At 40.9% G+C, this 20978-nt stretch overlaps 1 protein-coding gene across 1 annotated transcript; it reads right to left on the bottom strand.

Moving 5' to 3' along the window:
• Positions 1-706: 706 nt before the first annotated feature.
• Positions 707-10773, bottom strand: LOC104308310 (b(0,+)-type amino acid transporter 1). Its single transcript, XM_009909491.2, has 6 exons — positions 10030-10773; positions 8142-8275; positions 4716-4845; positions 2647-2771; positions 2078-2165; positions 707-940 (listed from the first exon to the last, which is right to left on the bottom strand). Exons 1-6 carry the CDS (start codon positions 10771-10773, stop codon positions 707-709), a joined length of 1455 nt encoding a protein of 484 aa, XP_009907793.1.
• Positions 10774-20978: the final 10205 nt, after the last annotated feature.

Genomic DNA, 20978 nt, shown 5'->3' with positions numbered 1-20978 from the left:
GAAAGGATATCTATTCCTTGTGAGGACACAGGTAACATTACTCAAGTACCAGCTGACAAGTAAATTCTCAGCTGAGTAAACCAACAGAGCTTTGAAGTATTTCTCGTCTTTTATCAGACATTTTCCTACAGGCAATATAGGATGATTCCTGAGACAAAGGGCTTGTGACTCTGCATCTAGGACTGGAAGGAGCAATGGAAAATTATGGTACCACAGTGAATACCTCAGTAGAAAAGACTTTGTTTTTTTATTGTGAACATGGCATGCCCATGCTTTATTTACTTGAGAAGCTTTGTGGCCATAGCGGGTGGAGTTGGGTGCAAATAATTAAGGGCATTGCCAGGAATGGTTTAGGGTCATAGCCTGCTATAGGAGTAATATTTCATTTTCAGGCTTTTGTTGCCTATGGCCTTGAAATATAAGACCTAAGGTTTTTACAAACAGCTCTTCTTGGGATGGAAAATGCAAAAGCACATATTCCTTTGGAATCTGTATGTAATCTTCCAAGGGAGAGCTGAAAATGAGGAAAACGTGTCCTCAGAACATTAAGGAAACATGAGGAGTCATGGGCTCTAGTCCCTTTCAGCTAGGCATTTTAGTGACACTTTCATTCTACTCATTCTCCCTTGCAGAATAATGCCTTGACAACCAAGGTGCTGGCATTAACTATGAGAGGCAGGCAGCTGTAGGCCAGGAGGATGTTATCTCAATTTGCTTCCCTGGTGGTCGGAGCAACTTCCAGGAACAGCTGAAGATGTAAGGTTAGTCTCTGTAAAAAGCGAGGGTGCCACTTGAAGCGAACCAGTGGGAAATAAAGAATGACACCACTGAAAATGAACAGGACAATGTAGAGGATCTCCATTTGTGGTTGATCAATGATGGGAGCAAACACCAGGTACACAGCTGCCATCAGCACAATTATTGGGATGATAATTGGGACCTGTGAAAACAAAACATCAGTGTAAAGACTCACATAATCCTGGGCCACTGTGGGCCTGGACAACCCTAAACTTCTGCAGAAGGCTTTTTAGATGAAATCCTGCTGCAACCTGGCATATTATCTAAAAATCCCAATTAATCCAGACATCCTGTTTCTCAACCCACTCCCACTACAAGGCTGAACATCCATGCAAGAGCTACACTACTACCGCATATGCTAACCCCTGGTCTCCCCTATCCTCCTAGACCTGAAGACTCAAACTACTACTTTTAGTGCCAAGTATGTTCTTGCTATCCCTGTTGCCTTTGGTCTAAAAGCTGAGCTGTAGACAAAACACACAGCAATGAATGAGTTTACATAACTGAACCTTAGCACCCTTGGGCCAAAACCTTCATTCATGTGTTGACAGGCAATTTGGGAGTCTATTCCTGTAAGCTCGGTCAGTCAGCATTTTAATTTACATTTGAAGCCATTCTCCCTCAAAGGCTAGTGATTGCACAAGACAAAAGATTTCACAACAAGGTGAAAGTCACTGTCCTGCATTCTCATAGGTCTGCTGTTCCCAGAATCTTTTCCATAAAAATAGTTCCCTCACTCATTGAGGAAATGCTGCAGCTCATCTGGTTCATGGCACTGGGAGAAGAACAGGTAATTCCCGATTTTCTTCCATTAATCTGTTTTGTGGGGAACAAAGCATTCCCTTAGTGATCTCAAAGGACATGGCATATCCTGGCTGTGCTTTTTGTCCTCTGAAAGGCTCTTACACCAGGGCTCCCTTCTGAAGAGTGTGACCAAGCTCTGAGAGCGTAAACACGTGATTGTATTGTTGATCAGAATAATTTTCCTCTTAGATCTCTCAGAAAGAATGAAGGTGTGGTAGATATATTTTCCACAGTGAGGGGGCAGTGCATTATTAGCTTATGAAGACAGAGAATTCAGCCTTGACTTATGCCTATATATTCACACTATCTTGCCTCTTGTTGACTTTGCTGAGACAAAACATGAAATTAACAAAGGATGGACAACCACACTAAATTTGTAAGCAGCCAGCCCCAGTGCTCTCTTTCCTCATAATAGTCTCTTGGTCATTTAGGCAATACAGAAAATTGGTTTAAGGGATTAATGATATTACTTCACCTTGTAAGATCTTGGAAGTTCTGGTTTCTTGATTTTTAAATACAGGAGACCAGAAATAGTCATGCCATAGAAAAGCCATGCTACAAAACTGGAAGAAAACAAAAGGGGGGGGGGGGGGGGGGGGGGGGGGAAGAAAGACAGCATTACATTTGCATTACATTTGGGGTGAGATCACCAAAGAATGTCAGGCCTGCCTTCGAGATCCCAGATGTTCAAATCTCCAATTAAAAAGGAGAACATTGATACAAATTTAGTATTTCTTCTATTTGTTTCCTTTACAGCACGAGAACTTCACAATTATCTGACTATTATAGATTCCCCTCAATATGAGCATTAAGTATATAGTGACAGAAGCCTTCATGCATTGCAAAGATGATGGTTTCCTGAGTTCTTTCTTTCCTCCACCTTCTCCCCTCTACAATATTGGTTAGAAAGCAATGGCCCAGGCTAAAAAAAAAATAATTAGATGAAAATACTTTTAAAAGAATATACTTCTAAAACAATGTCAAAAGCCAGGAGCACAGGGGATGCAAACAGAAACACCATAGAGAAATGCTATGCATACGTACCTGAAAAAGTTCACGATACTGGTGAAGGTTCCTGATATTATCATAATTAAAGACATAGCAGATGTAAACAGCAGAGCAGGGGAGGGCGTGAGACATCGCACATGAGCCATAGACAGAATGTCTGGCTGAAAGCCAAAGCAAAACAACATACCGTCATATCATGTACTCAGACATCCTTACTCATCCACCTCAGCTGCTGGTGGTATCTCTGCCTGCAGCCAGAGACACATTTTTAATCATCAAACAAGTACAGAATAAAAGCGGTTCAGCTCTGAGGATTGTAAACCTCCCTCAAGGATATTTTTATTTTGTCTCACTGATTTCCTATCAAATATGCTCAGTTTAGGCAGGCAAGATGAGATTTTCAAAGCACTAGTGCAATAGTCTAAGGAAGTCTGAGGCAAATTAGCATTCCTGATCATCATCAGGACCTTGTGCCCTCTGTCATGTCTCTCTGGGACTTGACTTCTCTTGGGCTCTCTGCAAAATGAGACAAGGACTAGTCCTGAAGCATTTATGCAACTAACCACAAAGCAAACCAGAAGACAGAAAGAACTATTATCTTCTTTATTCCTTAGTTCATTGGGAAAATTTCATGAGAAAGGCTTCTTTTTTTTTTTTTTTCCCTTTTTTCTTTCTTTTTCTTTACTCTCCCAACCGAAATATGATGCAAAGATTTCTGAGTGTTTGAGAAGTGTCACAAATGTTCAGCTTTTAGTCTGGTATGGTTAAATTCAGACCGTCTGTGAACTGCTTAGAGCTTGCCACAATACAGCAGATACTGTCATCAGCAAGAGGAGCTGTGGAACCAGTAACCATTGAAACCAGTAACCACCAACCCAGTCATCTCCACCAGCCTGGTCATTCATACACATAAAAGATTCCCTCCTATGTACAAGAAGTGGAGCTGGCGCAGAGTGTAGTCCTTCACACCTGAGATCAGAAACGCCAGATGGCATGGGGAGGAAGGACCAAGAAGTAACAAAGGTCCAGCAGGAGTACAACCTGCGTGCTCAAAACAAAGGAGGGTAAATGTAGCTCAGCTCAAGCATTAACAAGGAGAACAAGTATGGGTAGATGTAGAGGCATGTGCCTTTGAGTGAGGAGGTCTGCACCAGCACTTGGAGTGGAGCAGTGACCTCAGGAACTTGTATGCCCAGATACCAGCAACCGGGATGACTGTCTGAGCTCATCTGCTGGAGGGACCCACACCACACATATGTTTATATACATTTCTCACTAACAGCCCCCTGATCAGCCAGAGAGGGAACAAGATAAGGCCCTCAGTGGTCTTTGTGTGAGCACTGAGTGTGTCTGTATGTGCAGATCTGTGTAGCCTACTGCCTGTATCTGTACATATAAATATGTATGTGTCTGTGTGCATACACATTGTATACATGTGTTTGTATTTTGGGAATACATGCTGAACTTTGCAGTTGGCCCAGGGAGCACAGGGCTACAGCAGCCTGACCTCTGCGTGTCTACCAGTTTTGGCCCCATCTAACAAAACCAGCTGGGGAAGGTGTAAAGCTTGGTGTCACCTTGCAGTTGCTATGCATCTTGAAGAGCAGAGATATCCTATGCTGTATTTGAACTGGACTACCCCACAGGGAGGCTGGATCACCTCTGAGACCAGCTTGCATAGGCAGAATTGCAAGCAAAGGCAGCACGCCAGTGCTGAGGTAACTTCCCCGTGTGAGCAAGGTGCCTTACAGCATGCAAGCATGGCCAGGTTTACCCCCTCTGGCAGGTTTATTGGCGAGGTCACCCCAGAGCCTGTGTCAGGTGCTCTGACACAGCAGTATTTCAGTTGTTCATTTCAAAGCTGGTCTTAAAATTTGAGCTAAATGTAGTTCTGTGTCTTCCAAAATTACACAACAGAAGAAATTCAGGAGACAAGATAGATACTCCATTTTAAAAAGATGGGGATGAAAGTCTTTGGGCAAGAAACAAAGTGGCACTTAACAGCTGTCACTGTACTAGTGGTTGAACAAACACAGTGTTTTCCTTTCTGTTTTAGTGTCACAAGAAGATAAAGTTGCTCAAGACACTGTTTTTTATGTCCTTACCATATGGCCTTCCCTTGCAGCAATGTAGCACACACGACCTCCGCTAAAGAATGTGCCGTTTGATGAACCAAATGTAGACAGTGCCACCGACAGGGAGATGAGCCATGCCCAACTGCCCAGGACTTTGTCTCTGAGGTAGGAAAGAGTTCACAGTATAACATCCAAGCTTGTAGATGCATCAAATACTAATCATAGAACCAGAGAGGTTTCTTCCCTCAGGGGGGACCTTATTGCTGTCTACAACTAACTGAAGGGGGGTTGTAGACAGGCAGAGTTTGGTCTCTTCTCCCAGGCAACTAGTACCAGAACAAGAGGACACAGTCTCAGGCTGTGCCAGGGGAGGTTTAGTCTGGAGGTTAGGAGGAAGTTTTACACAGAGTGATTGCCCATTGGAATGGGTTGCCTGAGGAGGTGGTGGAGTCACCATCACTGGAGGTGCTCAGGAGGAGACTTGATAGGGTGCTTGGTTGCATGGTTTAGTTGGTTGGGTGGTGTTGGATGATAGGTTGGACACGATGATCTTGAAGGTCTCTTCCAACCTGGTTTATTCTATTCTATTCTATTCTATTCTATTCTATTCTATTCTATTCTATTCTATTCTATTCTATTCTCAATATTTTCTTTTCCAAAGTCTTAAAGTCTTCTTTGAGTTCCCTTAATATTTAGTCACTCCTAACTTTGTCTTGTACAGAAAAAGCAGCTTTTTGTCCTGCCTGGTTTATATATGTTTACATCTGTATACCTTGCAATGGTGTACAATGCTGCCACAACAGGAAAACTCCCATTTTTTTGTGTGTGTATAGATGCTGTGATGTGAAACCTGGAGATATTGCTATTACAGCCAACAATATTAGCTTGGAAATTGACAAAAAATTGTTCCCACCAGACCTGAAGAAATATCCTCCATTGTGGCCTTTTTCCCAGCATACATAAGAATGTAACCCTTGTATGCACATATTTTTTGCCACTCTATGAATCATGATTAAGTCAAAACAATTGTTTGAATTCCAGAAGTCTGTTTCTACAACATGTTGAGACACTTATAGTTTCCTTCCTCCACAACAGAAGAAGCAGCTGAGTTACAAATAGAGTTTTAAGTAAATATTTGAAAGGCACAATACATTCTTCACCTAAAAGTGAAGCTTGTCTCTTGGAATGAAGCAACATGAAGAATATTGAGTAATACGTGCTGGAGTTTGGGGTAATTCACACATACATGTGCACACACATACAAAGCCAAACACACTGTTCATCTAATTGGCAAAAAATCCAAAATTCAGAAGTTTGTTAGAACACTTTATATTTCTGTCTGTACAGAATGTCTTTAAGACATGTATCACCTATCCCAAATGTTTAAAAATCAAGAGATAAGCTTTCCAAAATCACAGTGGATGCTTACCTACCACAATAATTCCCAAAATGTAGTTTAGAAGCCTAATACCTCGTTTATGGTCCTTCAGGCTTTGAGTTATTAAGCTACTTGCACTAACCAGAACAAGGTATTTTCCCTTTTTCAGAATGATAGAGTCTAGGCATGTCCTACGATCATGAGGCTCCACAACCACAAGATGTCAAGGGAAAACAACGTATATCATATCACAAAATTAATAATAGAATCTGTAGCAATTATGTATTTTGCATTTATGAGATTGGTGCTTTGCCATTTTTGACCCTGAAAGTGATACACACTGCTGGTTTACCGCAAGATATTTCTTATAAGCAAAGAGATCTGTAGTTGTTAAATTAATGGCATCAAAGAAATGCTGGGGAGACTTTCCTAAGCTCGTTCTGTGACTGCACCTCTCATTACTGAACAACACTTCTCTCTGGCAGTTTTTGTATACACTGAATGCATTTAAATGCTGTCTGTCCTCTTCTGACTTCTTTACACTCTTCCCATCCTTTCTCAATGATCTGTATACTTGCATCTCTTGCTTGGGAACCACAGCCACTACAATCTCCTCAGCCTGTGGTTATCTACCTGTGGTCCATCCAGGCTTTTGAATGCCCAGCTTTCTGGTTCCTAGCTCAGGGCATCATCCTGAATTGCACTCTCAGGGTGAAAAGGTTAATCGTGCAGGAAAAGGAGATGTGTTAAAAAGCAGGAAGCTCACAAATAACTAGCTAATCAAGAATGAAGGGAAAGGAAGTGCAGGGAGAGTTCATGACGCTGAAGATTAGTGAGGCTTTGTAACCTGTTCAAACAAAGCACTAGACCTTTAAAAGCTCCTACTTGTAATGACATGAAAGGCTATTACAGAACACATCCAGCAAGAGCTCAGTCAGATCTTCAAACTGGAGATCTTATGAAATGCACACAGAGGCAAAGCTGCTGATGACTTTTTAGGAAGAGGATGAGCAGCAATATAATCTCTGAATATAGTGTGTCATCATTTTTGCCAGACAGCTCATTTAGGGCTATCACAGATTCTGTGTCTTTGGAAATATTTAGACTAAGGCTGGATGTTCTGGTGGAAGATCATCTGGTTAGGAGTCAATGGTGCCTGCATCTCTCATGACAGCCCCTCCCTTCTCTTCCCAGAATCTTTGTCTTGCACAGAACCTATTTAATATCACCAGACACTTCAGGCAACTCTGGAAAAGGACAAGCCAACTTAAAGATACAATTACCAATGGTTACTCAATCCATCTATGCACTTCTTCTCAAAGGTGTTGTAGAGGTCAGTATCATTTTTCATTTCCCCACAGACAAAGAAATTGAACCAAAATACTCTGATATGGTCTGATTTCCAGGTGCCAAGTGGACAAGATCCATGCAGTTTTCTCCTATCTCGTTCCCAAAACACTGCCTCTGCATTAATGGGGCAGCACATTGTCCTCTCCACCTTTCTGGAAATACCTAAAATGTGAACATCTCCCAGTTCCCAGGTATGGATATGCAGCCTCACTGTATCCTCATTGCCTGTGGGGAGATGTTTAGGGTGTGAACTTCACCCCCTGTTTATGAACACTCTCAATGGGGAAAATCATGAGCTGGAGGGGACCCACAGGATCGTAATGGGAATGGGTGCATCTTGGAGACCATAGGGATGTGGTCAGCCTGGGCCTTTGGTTAGGGAAGGCTATACACTTCCCTCAAGGTGACAGAGCAGAGACTGGCAATATGCTTTCCTGTAACAGAACCTGACAGGTATTCCTGACCTAACCAGTGCAGTGCCTCCATTCCTAATGGGAATAGCATCTAAATCTCCTGAAACAGATGAGAGAACTCATATTTCACCCTGGAGGTGTTTAGGACCAGGCTGGATGAGGCTCTGGCCAGCCTGATCTAGTGTGAGGTGTCCCTGCTCATGGCAGGGGGGTTGGAACTAGATGATCCTTGTGGTCCCTTCCAACCCTGACTGATTCTATGATTCTATGATTTCACTGGACTTCATTGACTGTGTTGCCACATGCAGAGCTCACCCCCAAGTGACAGCCACAGCTCCTGAAGACAGAAGTTCAGATGGAGTCATGGCTGCTAAGTAGCTCACATTTACCAGCAAATACAGACATGTCACCAAAGGAATGGCAATCATCACAGCTCTGGGAAGCGTCACCTGGAAAAGAAACAGCAAGTGTTAGGTGCAGCACATTTATGCTTGCACTAGGATTTTGTTGTTGTTGGTTTTTCTGTTTTGTTGTCTTTGCCACCATTTACATCTCTCACTCAAACGCCTTCCTTCACTAAGCTTTTCCAGAGAACAGGACTTAGATCTAGATTTCCATGACAGATTTTACACCAGTCTCCCAAAGATGTCAGGCAAACAGTAAATGTGTACATTTCAAAAGTTGGGTTTTCAGAAAGAAAAGAAACAACAACAACAAAGCAAACAAACAAAATCTAATTAAAAATATTTTGGTCCAAAAATAGTTGGTTCAGAATGTCTGTTGATTTATTTGTTGCCAGTGTATTATGTCTCCTGCAGTGTTGCATCTTCCTACAAATATCCCACTGGCATGGACGAAGTATCAGTGTGTTGCATCACATTTAACTCCTCTGCAGGCTAGATCAAAGCATGGCTGAACAAAGGAGATTTGCTCCAGGAAGGAATTATTTTATTATTTTCTTTTAATGACAGGATGCTATCTCAGAACGCCACAGATCCCATCAAGGCTCAGAAAAATCAACAAATACTACTAGCTGAAAGATGGGGGAAAAACAACTGGCACAATAATCATAGAATCATAGAATTGTTTAGGGTGGAAAAGACCTTTAAGATCATTGAGGTCAACCATATCCTAACACTACCAAGTCTGCTGCTAAACCATGTCCCTAAGCACCACGACTACAAGTCTTTTAAACAGCTCCAGAGATGATGGTTCAACCACTTTCCTGAGCAGCCTGTTCCAGTTCTTGACAACCCCTTCAGTGAAGAAATTTTGCCAGAAGTCTGAAAATTTATTTTCCTAATGTCCAAAATAGAAAGACTGCATATATCTACAGGTCTGAAATATGAGTCTTTGTATTCCCCATTCCCACCACAGGACAAGATACAGCAATTCCTTTATGCTGTTGCCTCCACTCTGCAAGGGTCTTAATATCAGTGCTCAGGATCCTGTGGCCATCAGGTTAATATTTAACTGTGTATTTTCATTTTATCTGTAAAATCTTGTGTGCTGTACTGGTAGAAATCATACTCTATAAACTCTGCACTCGCACAACTCTGACAAGGGATGTTTGCTGCTGTAGCATCTGATCTGTGAAAAGAAGCAATAGGACACAGAGAAGGCTGATGTGAGATGCAAGTGAGATGCTTTGGTGCATATAGAACAATGCCTAAAAAGTAGACATTTAAAGATAAGGGTCATTCAGAGAGTTAGATTCCTTCCCCAGTGTGGTTTGGTTTGCTCTGAAGTTCTCCCTTCATGCAGTGAGGGAAGGTTAGTGCGGTTTTGATGCATGCATGGTTCAAGTCTTTTAGGGAATATATGGTGTTAAGAAACCTTTATGGATTATAGAAGTGAGTGCTTTTCTGCATTAATGTAGGTGTCTACAGTGAGATCCTCTAAACACTAAGACAAAACTTAATCCCAAAATAAACCAAGTGCTGCCTAATAGCTTTTTTTCCTAGTCAATGGGGTACTTCAGTACTTTCTTGTAGATTGGCTGTTATTTTGCTTCAACATTCATTTTTATCCTCTCTGGTCACATCCACAGGTTGTCTTGCCCCGGAAGACAGAAAAAAATCAGAAGGATATCTCAGTAGTCATTCCTGAATGCTCCAATTCTCTGATTACCCATCTTAACCGTCACAGATAGAATCAAACATATTAGCAGCAGAATTAAGTAAGTAAAACCTAGCTCACTCACCTCAGGCTTCTTCAGTTCCTCAGTTACATAGTTCAGATTGTTCCACCCATCGTAGGACCAGAGGCCCTGGTAAAATGCCACTCCAACTGCCCCAACACCTGGAGTCGTGTTTTGAAAAGCATTTTGAAAATTCTGAGTTTGTCCTTTGGCAAGCAGCACCAATCCACCCACCACAATCACCAACAAAGCCAACAGTTTGGCAGCTGTAAAAATGTTCATAATAGACGTCGTCAGCCTCACGTTGAGACAGTTGATGATAGTTAAAAGCAAGATGCAGGCAGCAGCCGTACATTTAATGACAACCTGTGGAGAAGAGCATCCTGGGTAGAACGGTGCAACAGCATATTCAGCAAAGCTCAGACAGACAGCTGCCAAACTAGCTGGTCTCACCAGGATAACAGAAGTGTAGGCAAAAAGGAAAGCAGGAAAAGAACCAAAAATCCTCAAGATGTAAATATATTCTCCTCCAGACTCTTTAATTATGGTTCCAAGCTCAGCATATGACAAAGCTCCAAACATGGCCAGGACACCACAAGCTGCCCAGATAAGCAGGCTGCTGGCAGGGCTCCCCATATGATATAGTACCCACTCAGGGGACATAAAGATCCCTGAGCCTATCATGGTGCCTGCAATTAATGACACTCCACTAATCAGGCCAACCTCTTGCTTCAGTCTTAACTTCTCCTTTCCTTCACTCAGATCTGTGGATGAATGAGGTGAATCTGTTGTCTGTCTTCTCTTCATTGTGGAAATGTTTGGAGATTATGTTGTTAGGAGATCATGTGGAATAGGACTGAGGCATTTGAATAAGGACTATCTCAGGCTTTTAGGGTTGCGTTAATAATTACAATAGTCACACTGAACACTGTCAAGAAATATAAACCTACCCCCAGCGTTTTATATTTTCATTACCTGTCTTATCTTGAGAATTTATTGTGGTTCACATTCTCCCAAGGCTGACATCTTTGAGCCTCCCTGCAAGCAACTGTAATGGAAAACATGCATCCCCACCTCAGCACCTTACTGGACTGTGTCCCCATTTACCTGACATTTAAATTGTTCTTCAAATGGCACCTGAAATAAGGATCAGGGAAGCAAGATCACCATGCAAATCCATACTTTATTTATTGATTAAAAAGCAACGTTCAAACACGTGCTTTAGCACTCAATCATTTTTGTCATTCCCCACTATAAAGTGAACAAACAAACCTGTCACCCAGTATGTTATGGCTTTGCTTGACAAGAAACTTTTCCAGTGTCTTAAACAAAGAAACTGTTTTTATTGTACAATAGTAGGGAACAATTCTGGCTCTTTCAAATTTTAGAAAATGGAGGAGGAGAAGAATAAAAAGGCTATACTTGCTTTTTTTACAGCTCCTTTTTCACAAGGTACATGAGGCATACACGTTTTAACCAGACTGTGATCTTCAGAGGACTTTGTCACTGCTCATCCTACACATATCATGCAAAGGCAAGATATCACAAGCTTTTGGAATGGCAATGACCACTACATAGATATCTAACACCTAAAATTTCAGATTTTGGGGAGGCTTCTGCAATAAATCTGAGCAAAAGGGAATTTCCATATGGATTCCTTTGAACTTTAAATAAACTTTACTGTCTGCAGCTGTAAAGAAGACTTACTGCAGTCTTTTGTAGAGTGCTGTTTGTGATAGCTACCCAGAAGTATGAGTAATACTTTCCTCAGCTCTTTATGGAAACACCAGACCTTGAATCTTCAAAACTATCTCTCCTCCTCAACTGAAAAAAAGCATGAGTACAAACAGAGAAGTATTTTTATTGTTTGTCCCAAAATTCATTCTCTTCTCAATAATTTTTATTTATCTTTACTTCTAAAAACAAACCAGAACAAAACAAAACAAAACAAAATCTCACCAGTTTTGCAGGTCACTGTAGCAGACCAAGAGTTATCTTTGCAAAACCCATGGACCCATAAAAATAAACAAAACCATCTCTAATAGTAACATAATCTCTTATGCGAAAGCAAATGAGGCTGTGCACATTTTAGCATATGGTTGGAAGTCTTTAATTTCTTCAAAGAAATAAAAAATAAATAAACAATTCAAATCTCACTAAAGAGGAAGCTTTTTACAGTATAAATCTTATTATAAGATGAATGATGAGTTCGACTAAACAGCCTCTTAACGTCCCTTCCACCAATGTTTTCTATAATTCTATGGAAGAAATAATAAAAAGGGTTTGGGTTTTGTTGTTTTGGTGTGATTGTGAGGTGTGGGGTGTGTAAGAGATATTAGAAGCTGTCCCTAATATCAACTCCTAATACTCCCTAGGAAATTGATCCCAGCCAGATTCCTCCTACTTTCAAAGTATTTTATAAACATTCAGAATTGATCAAGCTGTAGCTTTAACATAAGCAAAAGGTTACTTTATCTGTATCAGGCAGGTTCTTAAGCCTTCCTAGCAGAGACGTGAGTTTTGAGATTAAACGTGCACCTTGTACTGCAAGGGCACAAGTTAATGCATTTCAAGTTAATGGTTTGCAAAGTACTTGAGAACTTGCAGGGAGGCATCCCAGTAATGCAGAGTATTTCTTTTCACTTGTGCTAAGTGATAGTCCTCTCCTTGTTAGCTGGTTTAGCTATTTGTAGCAAATTGTCTTTAAAATTCCTAATCACAGTGTTAGGTGATGCTGGAATCCTTCAGAAGCCTAAAGGTCTAATTTCTTCTGCACTGTAGACACTCTACTACTGTGTGCATCCATGCATGTATTATGTATACCAAAACCAATTGGCAATGCATTCTCTTGATATGGTTAATCTTAAAGAAAACTTAATCTGACTGCAGGCAGTTAAGTATCCTTCCAGTAAGGTTACAAATATACTTCCATAAGTGCCCTCCATTAGGAGTTTCTTTTCTAAAGTGCAAATGCAAAGTTCTTAGAGGGCTTGAGAGGATCTTTTCAAACCTTTACAGTTCTTGCTCCTAGAAATGAGGAACTTTTAATGTAATGTTGTAGAAACAATCAGAACTTCCTTAAATTTGATCATGTAAAAAAAAAATATTCTGTAGGGCAGCTCAGATCACCAGGATTAATTAACTGGTGAAACAGTAGTCTCAGTTAGTTCCTAAAGGGAGATCTGTTTGCCAATCCAGGATGCTTGTTACTCAGTTCTATCTGCTTCCACCTAAAGTAATAATGACTGTAATTAATCATGATAAGAACTTGAGGCTATTCCTGTGGAAGCTAAGACAGTCTGATTGCTTTGGTTTTTCTTGACTTGTTCTGGTTTTTTGGTGTTTGGTTTTGTTTTGGTTTGGTTTTGGTTTTGGTTTTGGTTTTGGTTTGGTTTGGTTGGTTGGTGGTTTTTTTGACTGATATTAGCATTAAGGGGCAGCCATAAGATATTTTAGTTAAACAGGATGTCACCATTTATAACTTGTCAAAACTGGGTATGTAAAACGGAATCTCACTGATTCCCTTCAAAGGATGAGTATAAGCAGGTGTAAAAATTAGAGTACTGTTTTTTCCTTATAGGAGTAGCAGAGCTTTATTCGTCAGGCTGTCACATAATAAATCCACTAAACAGCTCTCACTTTTCATTTACCTTTGCAATTGGTGGTTGCCATCTGCTGGTGTCTGAAGAATAAGGCAGCCTTGTCCAGTGAAATGCTGCTCAGCCTGCATTTGGCTTTGATATTTTGCATTGCTGATTAAAAAGAAACCCTACAATAATCATTAGTTCTTTAATAAGGCAACACAAATAGATTATACTCGAGTCACAAATGCCAATTCTCCTTCATGTCCTTAGGACTATTTTTATCTCAGCGGTAGCTCCAAAGGACTAAAGAAAACTAATTAAAGGTAAAGGTCAATGTCAGAGGTAAGAACTAGACAAAACATGTGGGCAAATATTTTGCAATATTTAATTTGGGTCCTAGGAGTTGTCTTTGGAAGACAGTTGTGGGCCTAGCTTCCCTGCCTCGTGTTTGGGAAGGAGTTATAAATCTCAGAATGAGGATTAAAAATAACACACAATTTGAGGATGGAGTGACCAAAGCTGACCAGATTAACCATAACTTTCTTTGAAGGTAGACACCAATATGATACTTACAAAATTGTGCAGGGATCAAGATTTTTTTATTATTAAAAATAAACAAGCAAACAGAACTACAAACAAAAATGAAACAAAACAAAACAAGCAAACAAAAAAACTTACCAAACAAAACAACATCAAGAAGTTGTATGAGATGTTCTAATGGTTAGAGAACTAATCCAGGACATAAGATGTGGATTCGATGGCCTTCTCTACTTGAGGACAGGGAAAAGAACAATTTCAAGTTGAATGCCCTCACCTCCAAAAATGCAGGACTTGAACTGCAATTGTCGGCAGATCTGGAGCCTACACTCGTGATATAAGTAGAGATGCCTGCCTGAAAACAGGGAGGAAACAAAGGCTAGGAAAGTGGAGCTCTGAAATAAGTCTTGAGCCCAGAAGAAAAACTGAGGCAGAGAGAAAACTCACCTCAGGTGCCCTGTGTGAAAACAGGAAGAAAAGAGGACTCATTAGAGGTACGTGTTGGTTTTGGCTGCATAGTAGCTGCTATGGGGCTATGTTTTGGATTTGTGTTGAAAAGTGTTGATAACACACGAATGTTTTTGTTACTGCTGAGCAGTGCTTACATAGAGTCAAGACGGCTTCTCCCAAGGGGTAAACTGTGAGTGCAGGCAAAGCTGGGAGGGGACACAGCTGAGACAGCTGACTTCAACTGACCAAAGCGATATTCTGTTTCATATGATATCATGATCAGCATATAAAGCTGGGGGAAGAAGCACATGATGGAGCCCTGCTATCCTGGAGATGGATGAACACCTGCGTGCTGACGGGAAGTTGTGAATTAATTCCTTGGTTTGCTTTGTTTTTGTGTATGGCTTTTGCTGCACCTATTGAAGTGCCTTTATTTCAGTCCATGTTTTTTTCTCACTTCCACTCTCACTCTTCTGATCCTCACCCCCAGCCCACTGCAGAGGAATAAGCAAAGAGATGCATGAGGCTGACCTGCAGGCCAAGATTATGCCATGACAAACAATCTGCCTGGGAAGTGGGTGCCCTACAGTGTCTGACTCTAAACTTCTACCTTTCCAGTGCATTCTGGCTCTTCTCATATCTAAGCCCTGAATCCATGCAGCTTTGGGCCTTCATCCCATTGGAGATGACCTAAAATCCCTTCCGACCCTTATCATTCCATGGTTCTGTGACCCACCAGTTCCACTTGTGGTGCTGTCAGTTCCTGTGCACCCAGGGGCCAGCAGTACTTGGTTGCCCAAAAGGGACCAGTGCCTCCAGCATTCCTTGCAGCACAGAGCTCTGGCTGGGATTGTGAAATTGCAAACGGGAGCTGCAGCTAGCAAAAAACCCAGCTTGGGCTACTGGGAGTAGTTTAAACAGAGCTTGTTTAAGTTTGGACAGTAACTGCCTTTCCCTGCCATGTTACAAGAGCCGATCTGAGCCCAGGGGATTAACAGGGAATCTCAAAGCCAAGAATTTACCATCAACCGGATTAGTGCTTCCTGCCTGGGTCTGCGGATAGCCTGCAGCAGAGTTGCAGAGGTGAGCTTGAGAATTCAAGGCTTGCTCAGTAAGGACTCAGCATGTTCTGGTTCTGCAACTATAAAACTTTGAAAGATTTGCTTTTGGTTTACAGATGTTCTGCATGAAAATGTATTTGATATCCCACAAGTTGACAATCAGATACTGAAGATTTTGTTTAGATATCTTACTGTATTCAGGAAGAAGGTACTGGTGTTGTACTACATGTCCTCTGGGCTGCTCTACTGAGCTGGACATAGGGCAGTAATAGTCCCAACTCATATATTGCATAGGTGGGTGCACACTTAAATAAAAGAACTGTTACAGAAAATAGTGATGGGATAGTACAAAATAAGAACCACAGCTGAGAAGAAAGTGACAGCTTTCATGAGTATTGATCCCACTGCTGCTTGCAAAGGTTCAGAGTTGTGACAAAGTTCAGTTTACAAATATTTTATTTTTATTGGAAATTTAAAAAAAATTATTATTAGAAATGTTTATAACAAAACTAGAAAAGATAATGTTGCTTCTGATATGATCAGAATAGCATCTTGAAGCTAAGGTAGCAAAGTATTGCATTTTTACCACTAGACACTGCAAATGTCAGAAACTAATATAAGCACAGATCGTGCCACCCACAGGAGAGTATCTGTATGAGGGTTCAATCTCAAGGCTGCAGGAGCAGTGACTTTTGTTTTTGTAAAAACAAGCCAAGCAACAAACTACAAAAATCAACGCTCTCAGATGGATGCTAGCTCCAGGATTCCTCACTTTGGTGCTCCAGGCAATTATTGCATCAAGTGCCATTCCTATATTTTATTTCACCCACTGAGGGAGTATTATACAAATTTCTTCCTTTGTTCATTTTTGTATCCACATTTCCTGGTTTTATTGAAATAGAAATATATACACATATATATACACACTACATATATAGAGAGAGAGAGTGTGCAAGTATGTCTGTGTATATATATGTGTATGTGTGTATGTATGTATACACACAGCGTTCCCAACCCGTTCTGTTTTCTTTTTCTTTTCCCAGCAGCACTTTCAATTAACTTCAACAAGTTCTTTCCATTTTTTTTTTCTGTACTCCTAAGAACTACTTTTAAATTTTGGAATTAATTTTTCCTTTATTTATTAAGTTTAATTCAAGATTAGATTATCTTGTCCCCTGTATGAAGTCTGTTTTGCTGGGCTATTATCAACTGAATGCCGCCATTTTAAATACCAGAATATGAATAAATGTTTTCATTAAAACTTTCTACCAAGCAAGATTAAAAACAGAATTAAAACATGGCTATATCTTCAACTCCAAAACTGTTCAATAAGTGAAAGGCCTTCCTATGCTTATGAGTATAGTAATACTTTCAGCAATACCAAATTATTTTATTGTTTTTAAACAAACTTTACAACATATGCTTGGAGCTTATTATATAACTTCACATTCACTGTTAAGTATTTTTCTATAATAAAAATATCTTCTGTATGATTCTTGTCATAGACATCACATAGCAATACTAGCCCAAATCATTCCAGTTCTCCTTTGGTGAAGAGGGGCTGATGTAATTGAAAATACTAAACTCAATGTCTTGAAGGATTTCACCAAAACTGATGCCTACTGTTTAATGAAACCCTGGACCAGAAGTGACATTTAAGGCCCACAGAAAGCAGCTCCATTCCCCCACTTGCCCCACTGTTGCTGTAAAAGCACTTTTCATCCTGAAACTCAAAAGACCAAAGGGCCGTTTGCATGCCTGCCTCTTTTCTTAATTGCTGGGGCAAAAAAGAGGGAACATCCAGCTTTGATAGCACAGCAGAGCTCTATAACAGGAACACTAGAAGAAGCATTCAGAGGACAACATCCAGAAAGAAGAACAGGGTAACATTGCATGCAGCACTGCACGAAAGTTTTGTAAGCTGCCTCTGCCTGCTTGCTTTGTCGGGGTCACAGTACGGCGTGCAGGGTGGGGCTGGGTAAGCTTATCCTGCATTGAACTGACTGTTGTCAACATGCATATGGCAGATCACTCTTCCACTGCTCTTCCCCCACACTGGGGTAGGATGTGCTTCAGCAGGCAGACAGGTCCAGTAGGAGATCAGGCTTTGTCCCTACATGTCCAAAACATTTAATTTGTGCTGTAGGTATAGGCTGTACAATTGACTCTGGGACATACTTAGAGCACTGTTAAGTGGGTGTCCTGGGATAAGCTTAGCCAGGGTCAAGGGGGCTCAGCCTGTCCCTGTGCTAGTTACTGCCTAGCTTCTCAAAAAGGTTGGACAAGGGGTTAATTTTAACAGTGTTTAATTGCAACCTCACTTTGAATCTGCCAAATAGCAAGGAAAAAAATCCTGGAAAATTCACATATGTTATGACAGTCTTTCATATCTCTGGTTGGTGCTTTATGAAGTTGTAACAAATAAGTATTTTGAGGTTAATGCTTCATCTTGTACAATGTTAACAATGGGAAAACTAATCATCTTGGGAAGATAGTGATGTCTTGAGATTGTAACTACTCCCATCTGTATGCTTAGGTTACAGCTATAAATAGGTAAGAATAAAAGGAAGGATGACATGGATTACACATCTTTTCTTTGCCTTACAGGGGAAGTATGTGTGGGGGCTGGGGACCAGGTTTTAATTCCATTTGGTAAATTTTTATTTGAGATTGTTTGAATAAAAGAATTGTGCTTAAAGGCTTGGAAGGCTCTTTCTGGTCCCAAATCATAGTTTCCTAATTGGTCTTGTCAGTGCTGTAGTCAGCTGATAAATTCATGGCATAATGAGGATGTCCAAGAATCACTCTGAAGTAGTACTGTTCTCTTAAATGCAAATTGGATGAAACTACAGATGTTGCCTTCTAATTCTTAGCCTTTAGCCGAAATGAGTGGAAAGACTCTTATGTACACACACAAACTTCCTGTTTTGCAGTCCACTAACAGGATGCATTATGAGGGAAGAAGTTTCCAGATGAACTGGATTTCCATATGGATCCAGCTTAAGCCAGTAGGCAAAGCAAAGCCCCAGGCTGTGGGGTGTGGTCTGGTGTCTACTTTTCCTGTGCCGGGGTAATGGGAATTAATTATTCCCATTGGAGTTAATATGGCTGTGCTGTATTTTACTATTCAGATTATGTGTCCACTCATGGACATACCTTGTTGCTTGTGGTTGGTCCCCTTGATACTGTGTAAGCAATTGATCATTCCTATTTGAACAGCTAATCTCTGCTTCCCACTTGCAAAGCTCTTTGCTCCTAGTGTTACAGGAATAGAAAAGGTATAGCTAAGGGAGTAGTGGGTTCCTCCCCAATAGCTCCTGCAGAAAAATGAAGTGTTGCTCTTTATTCTCACCCTGCCTTTTCCATTTTCTACTACAGGCTTACCCTTGGGACCCCACCCAGCACTGGGGCGTGTGGATGCACAAACGGCTGTTTGGCCCTGATAGGAGATTAGCTGAAGACAGGGGTTCTGTATGGAAAAAAAAGGGAGAACAGACTTAGAAAGAGAACATTCAAAAACCATTACCTCAGCTAAATTAATTTGTTTGTTTGTATGTATTGGAAACCAAAGAGGTACTTCAGAAGTCTGCAAAACCTGCGGATATAATTAAAGGTAAGCCCACATATGTATGATTACACTGTCACTATTTATGTAATACTTTATGCAATACATGCATAACATTGACACCTATTTTTCAGTATGATGGTTCTCAACCATTTTGTTTATGTTCAGAAAGCAAGCTAGGATTTCCTTTCCCAAATATATCTCTGGCACTGTACATTCACTGTGCTGTGCCTTGTTGCTCTGATGGGCTGACTGGCACAGAATACAGCTTGGGTTCTCTATGTGGAAGCGGGGGTAGCAGGTATGTCTCCATGCTGTAATGGTGAGTCTGAATGAGGGTCTTAATCAGCTCTGAGCTAATACAGCTGTGCTGCGTTATGGTATTCAAATGATGTGTCTACTCATGTAGACATATCTTGTTGCTTGAGGTTGGTCTCCTTGATACTGTGTAAGAAATTCTGAGGAGCTTCAGGTATGGTTAAGACAAAAGAAAAACATATAGTCTAGTGATTACACTACAAGAGCAAAGATTACTTCAGATGATGAGCATTACCCTACACAAAGTCCACTTGGCACTGGGCTGCCTGTTCAGAGCTCTATGAGAAGAACCTACTGCAGCTGGATGGATTCTTTTTAGGAACAAGTTATTTACCATGAGGGTAGTGGGACACTGGAACAGGTTGCCCAGGCAGCTGGTTGGGGTCCCATCCCTGGAGACATTCAAAATGAGGCTTGACAAGGCTCTGGGCAACCTGATCTAAGTTGAGGATGCCCCTGCTTACTGCAGAGTGGTTCTGACTAGATGACCTTTGGAGGTCCCTTCCATCACAGACCATTCTATGATTCTATGATTCTGTGATATGGCAATAGGTGGAAGGGTGTTGATGAAACAGAGCAAGACAAATTACATAAGCCAAAGTACTGTTGCAGATCTTTTTTATACTCCATAACTGTGTTAATGTAGTTTATCTGAAATGGCTGGAGTGTAAGCAGAGCCCAGTCAGATGTTAGCACCTCCTTAAAAATAGGAATAGCTAAGAAAAGCATTTTATAATGGAGTGCCACCAAGTTAAACTATCAGAAGTATTGTGTACTCTTAAACTTTCCACTCAGGACAAAGGTAAGAGAGAAAGACTTTTCTTGCACTATTCTAGCCTGAGCCAAAAACTGTAATACCATTATTAAATTGTGAGGCATGTGGTGGTGGATTTTTGTTTTTCTTGTTTTAGAAAAATACTTTAGAAAATAATTGTATTTCTTAGCTCAGATCCCAAACTGATTGCATTTCTCTTTCATAATGAGGGTGGTTTTTCTCAATACTGAGGAATAGGTTGATGTAGATGTCATTCAAGCTTATGCTTATCAAACGCATGTTAAGTTCTTCCTGGACATTTAATGCTTCATACAGACACCAAGGAAAAACAGGGATCCCAAAAAGGTCTGAGCTGGAGAACTGGTCTAATGCAGACCAGCTGCTTGAAGTGTTCAGGATGCCAGGAGCATACCAGGGTTTTCTTCAATCCCAGACAGTTTGTGTGAAGGGAAGGTTGTGACCTAAGACAGTCTCTGAAGGCCTTCTCTCCTCAAGTGAGCAAAGGAATTGGCTTTTCATCCGTGCAGCCTCCCTGGAGACAGCCCAAAGCTGGCAGTGGGGCAGGACACTGGGGATCACAGGGATTAGCCATGAGAGCAGCAGCAGACTGCAGACATCTGGGTACTTAGATGACTAGTACTAAACCAAAGAAATAATTTTCATTTCTTGAGAAAATGTTTCTATCTTTATCAAGAGCTGGGAACTTTCATGTTTTTAATCAT

Source organism: Dryobates pubescens, chromosome 3 (genome assembly GCF_014839835.1).
Source record: "Dryobates pubescens isolate bDryPub1 chromosome 3, bDryPub1.pri, whole genome shotgun sequence".
Classification (NCBI taxonomy): Eukaryota; Metazoa; Chordata; class Aves; order Piciformes; family Picidae; genus Dryobates; species Dryobates pubescens.
Note: the sequence above shows the minus strand (reverse complement) of the source record. Positions and strands in the feature narration are given on the sequence as shown.

What these genes read in the sequence shown, in the direction of transcription:
- LOC104308310 (XM_009909491.2), bottom strand. Translation starts at nt 10,773, where the DNA reads ATGAAGAGAAGACAGACAACAGATTCACCTCATTCATCCACAGATCTG. An exon ending in AGGAACTGAAGAAGCCTGAG is followed by an intron (nt 8,276 to 10,029) that starts GTGAGTGAGCTA and finishes TTTCTTTTCCAG; the next exon opens with GTGACGCTTCCCAGAGCTGT. An exon ending in AGTATCGTGAACTTTTTCAG is followed by an intron (nt 2,166 to 2,646) that starts GTACGTATGCAT and finishes GTTTTCTTCCAG; the next exon opens with TTTTGTAGCATGGCTTTTCT.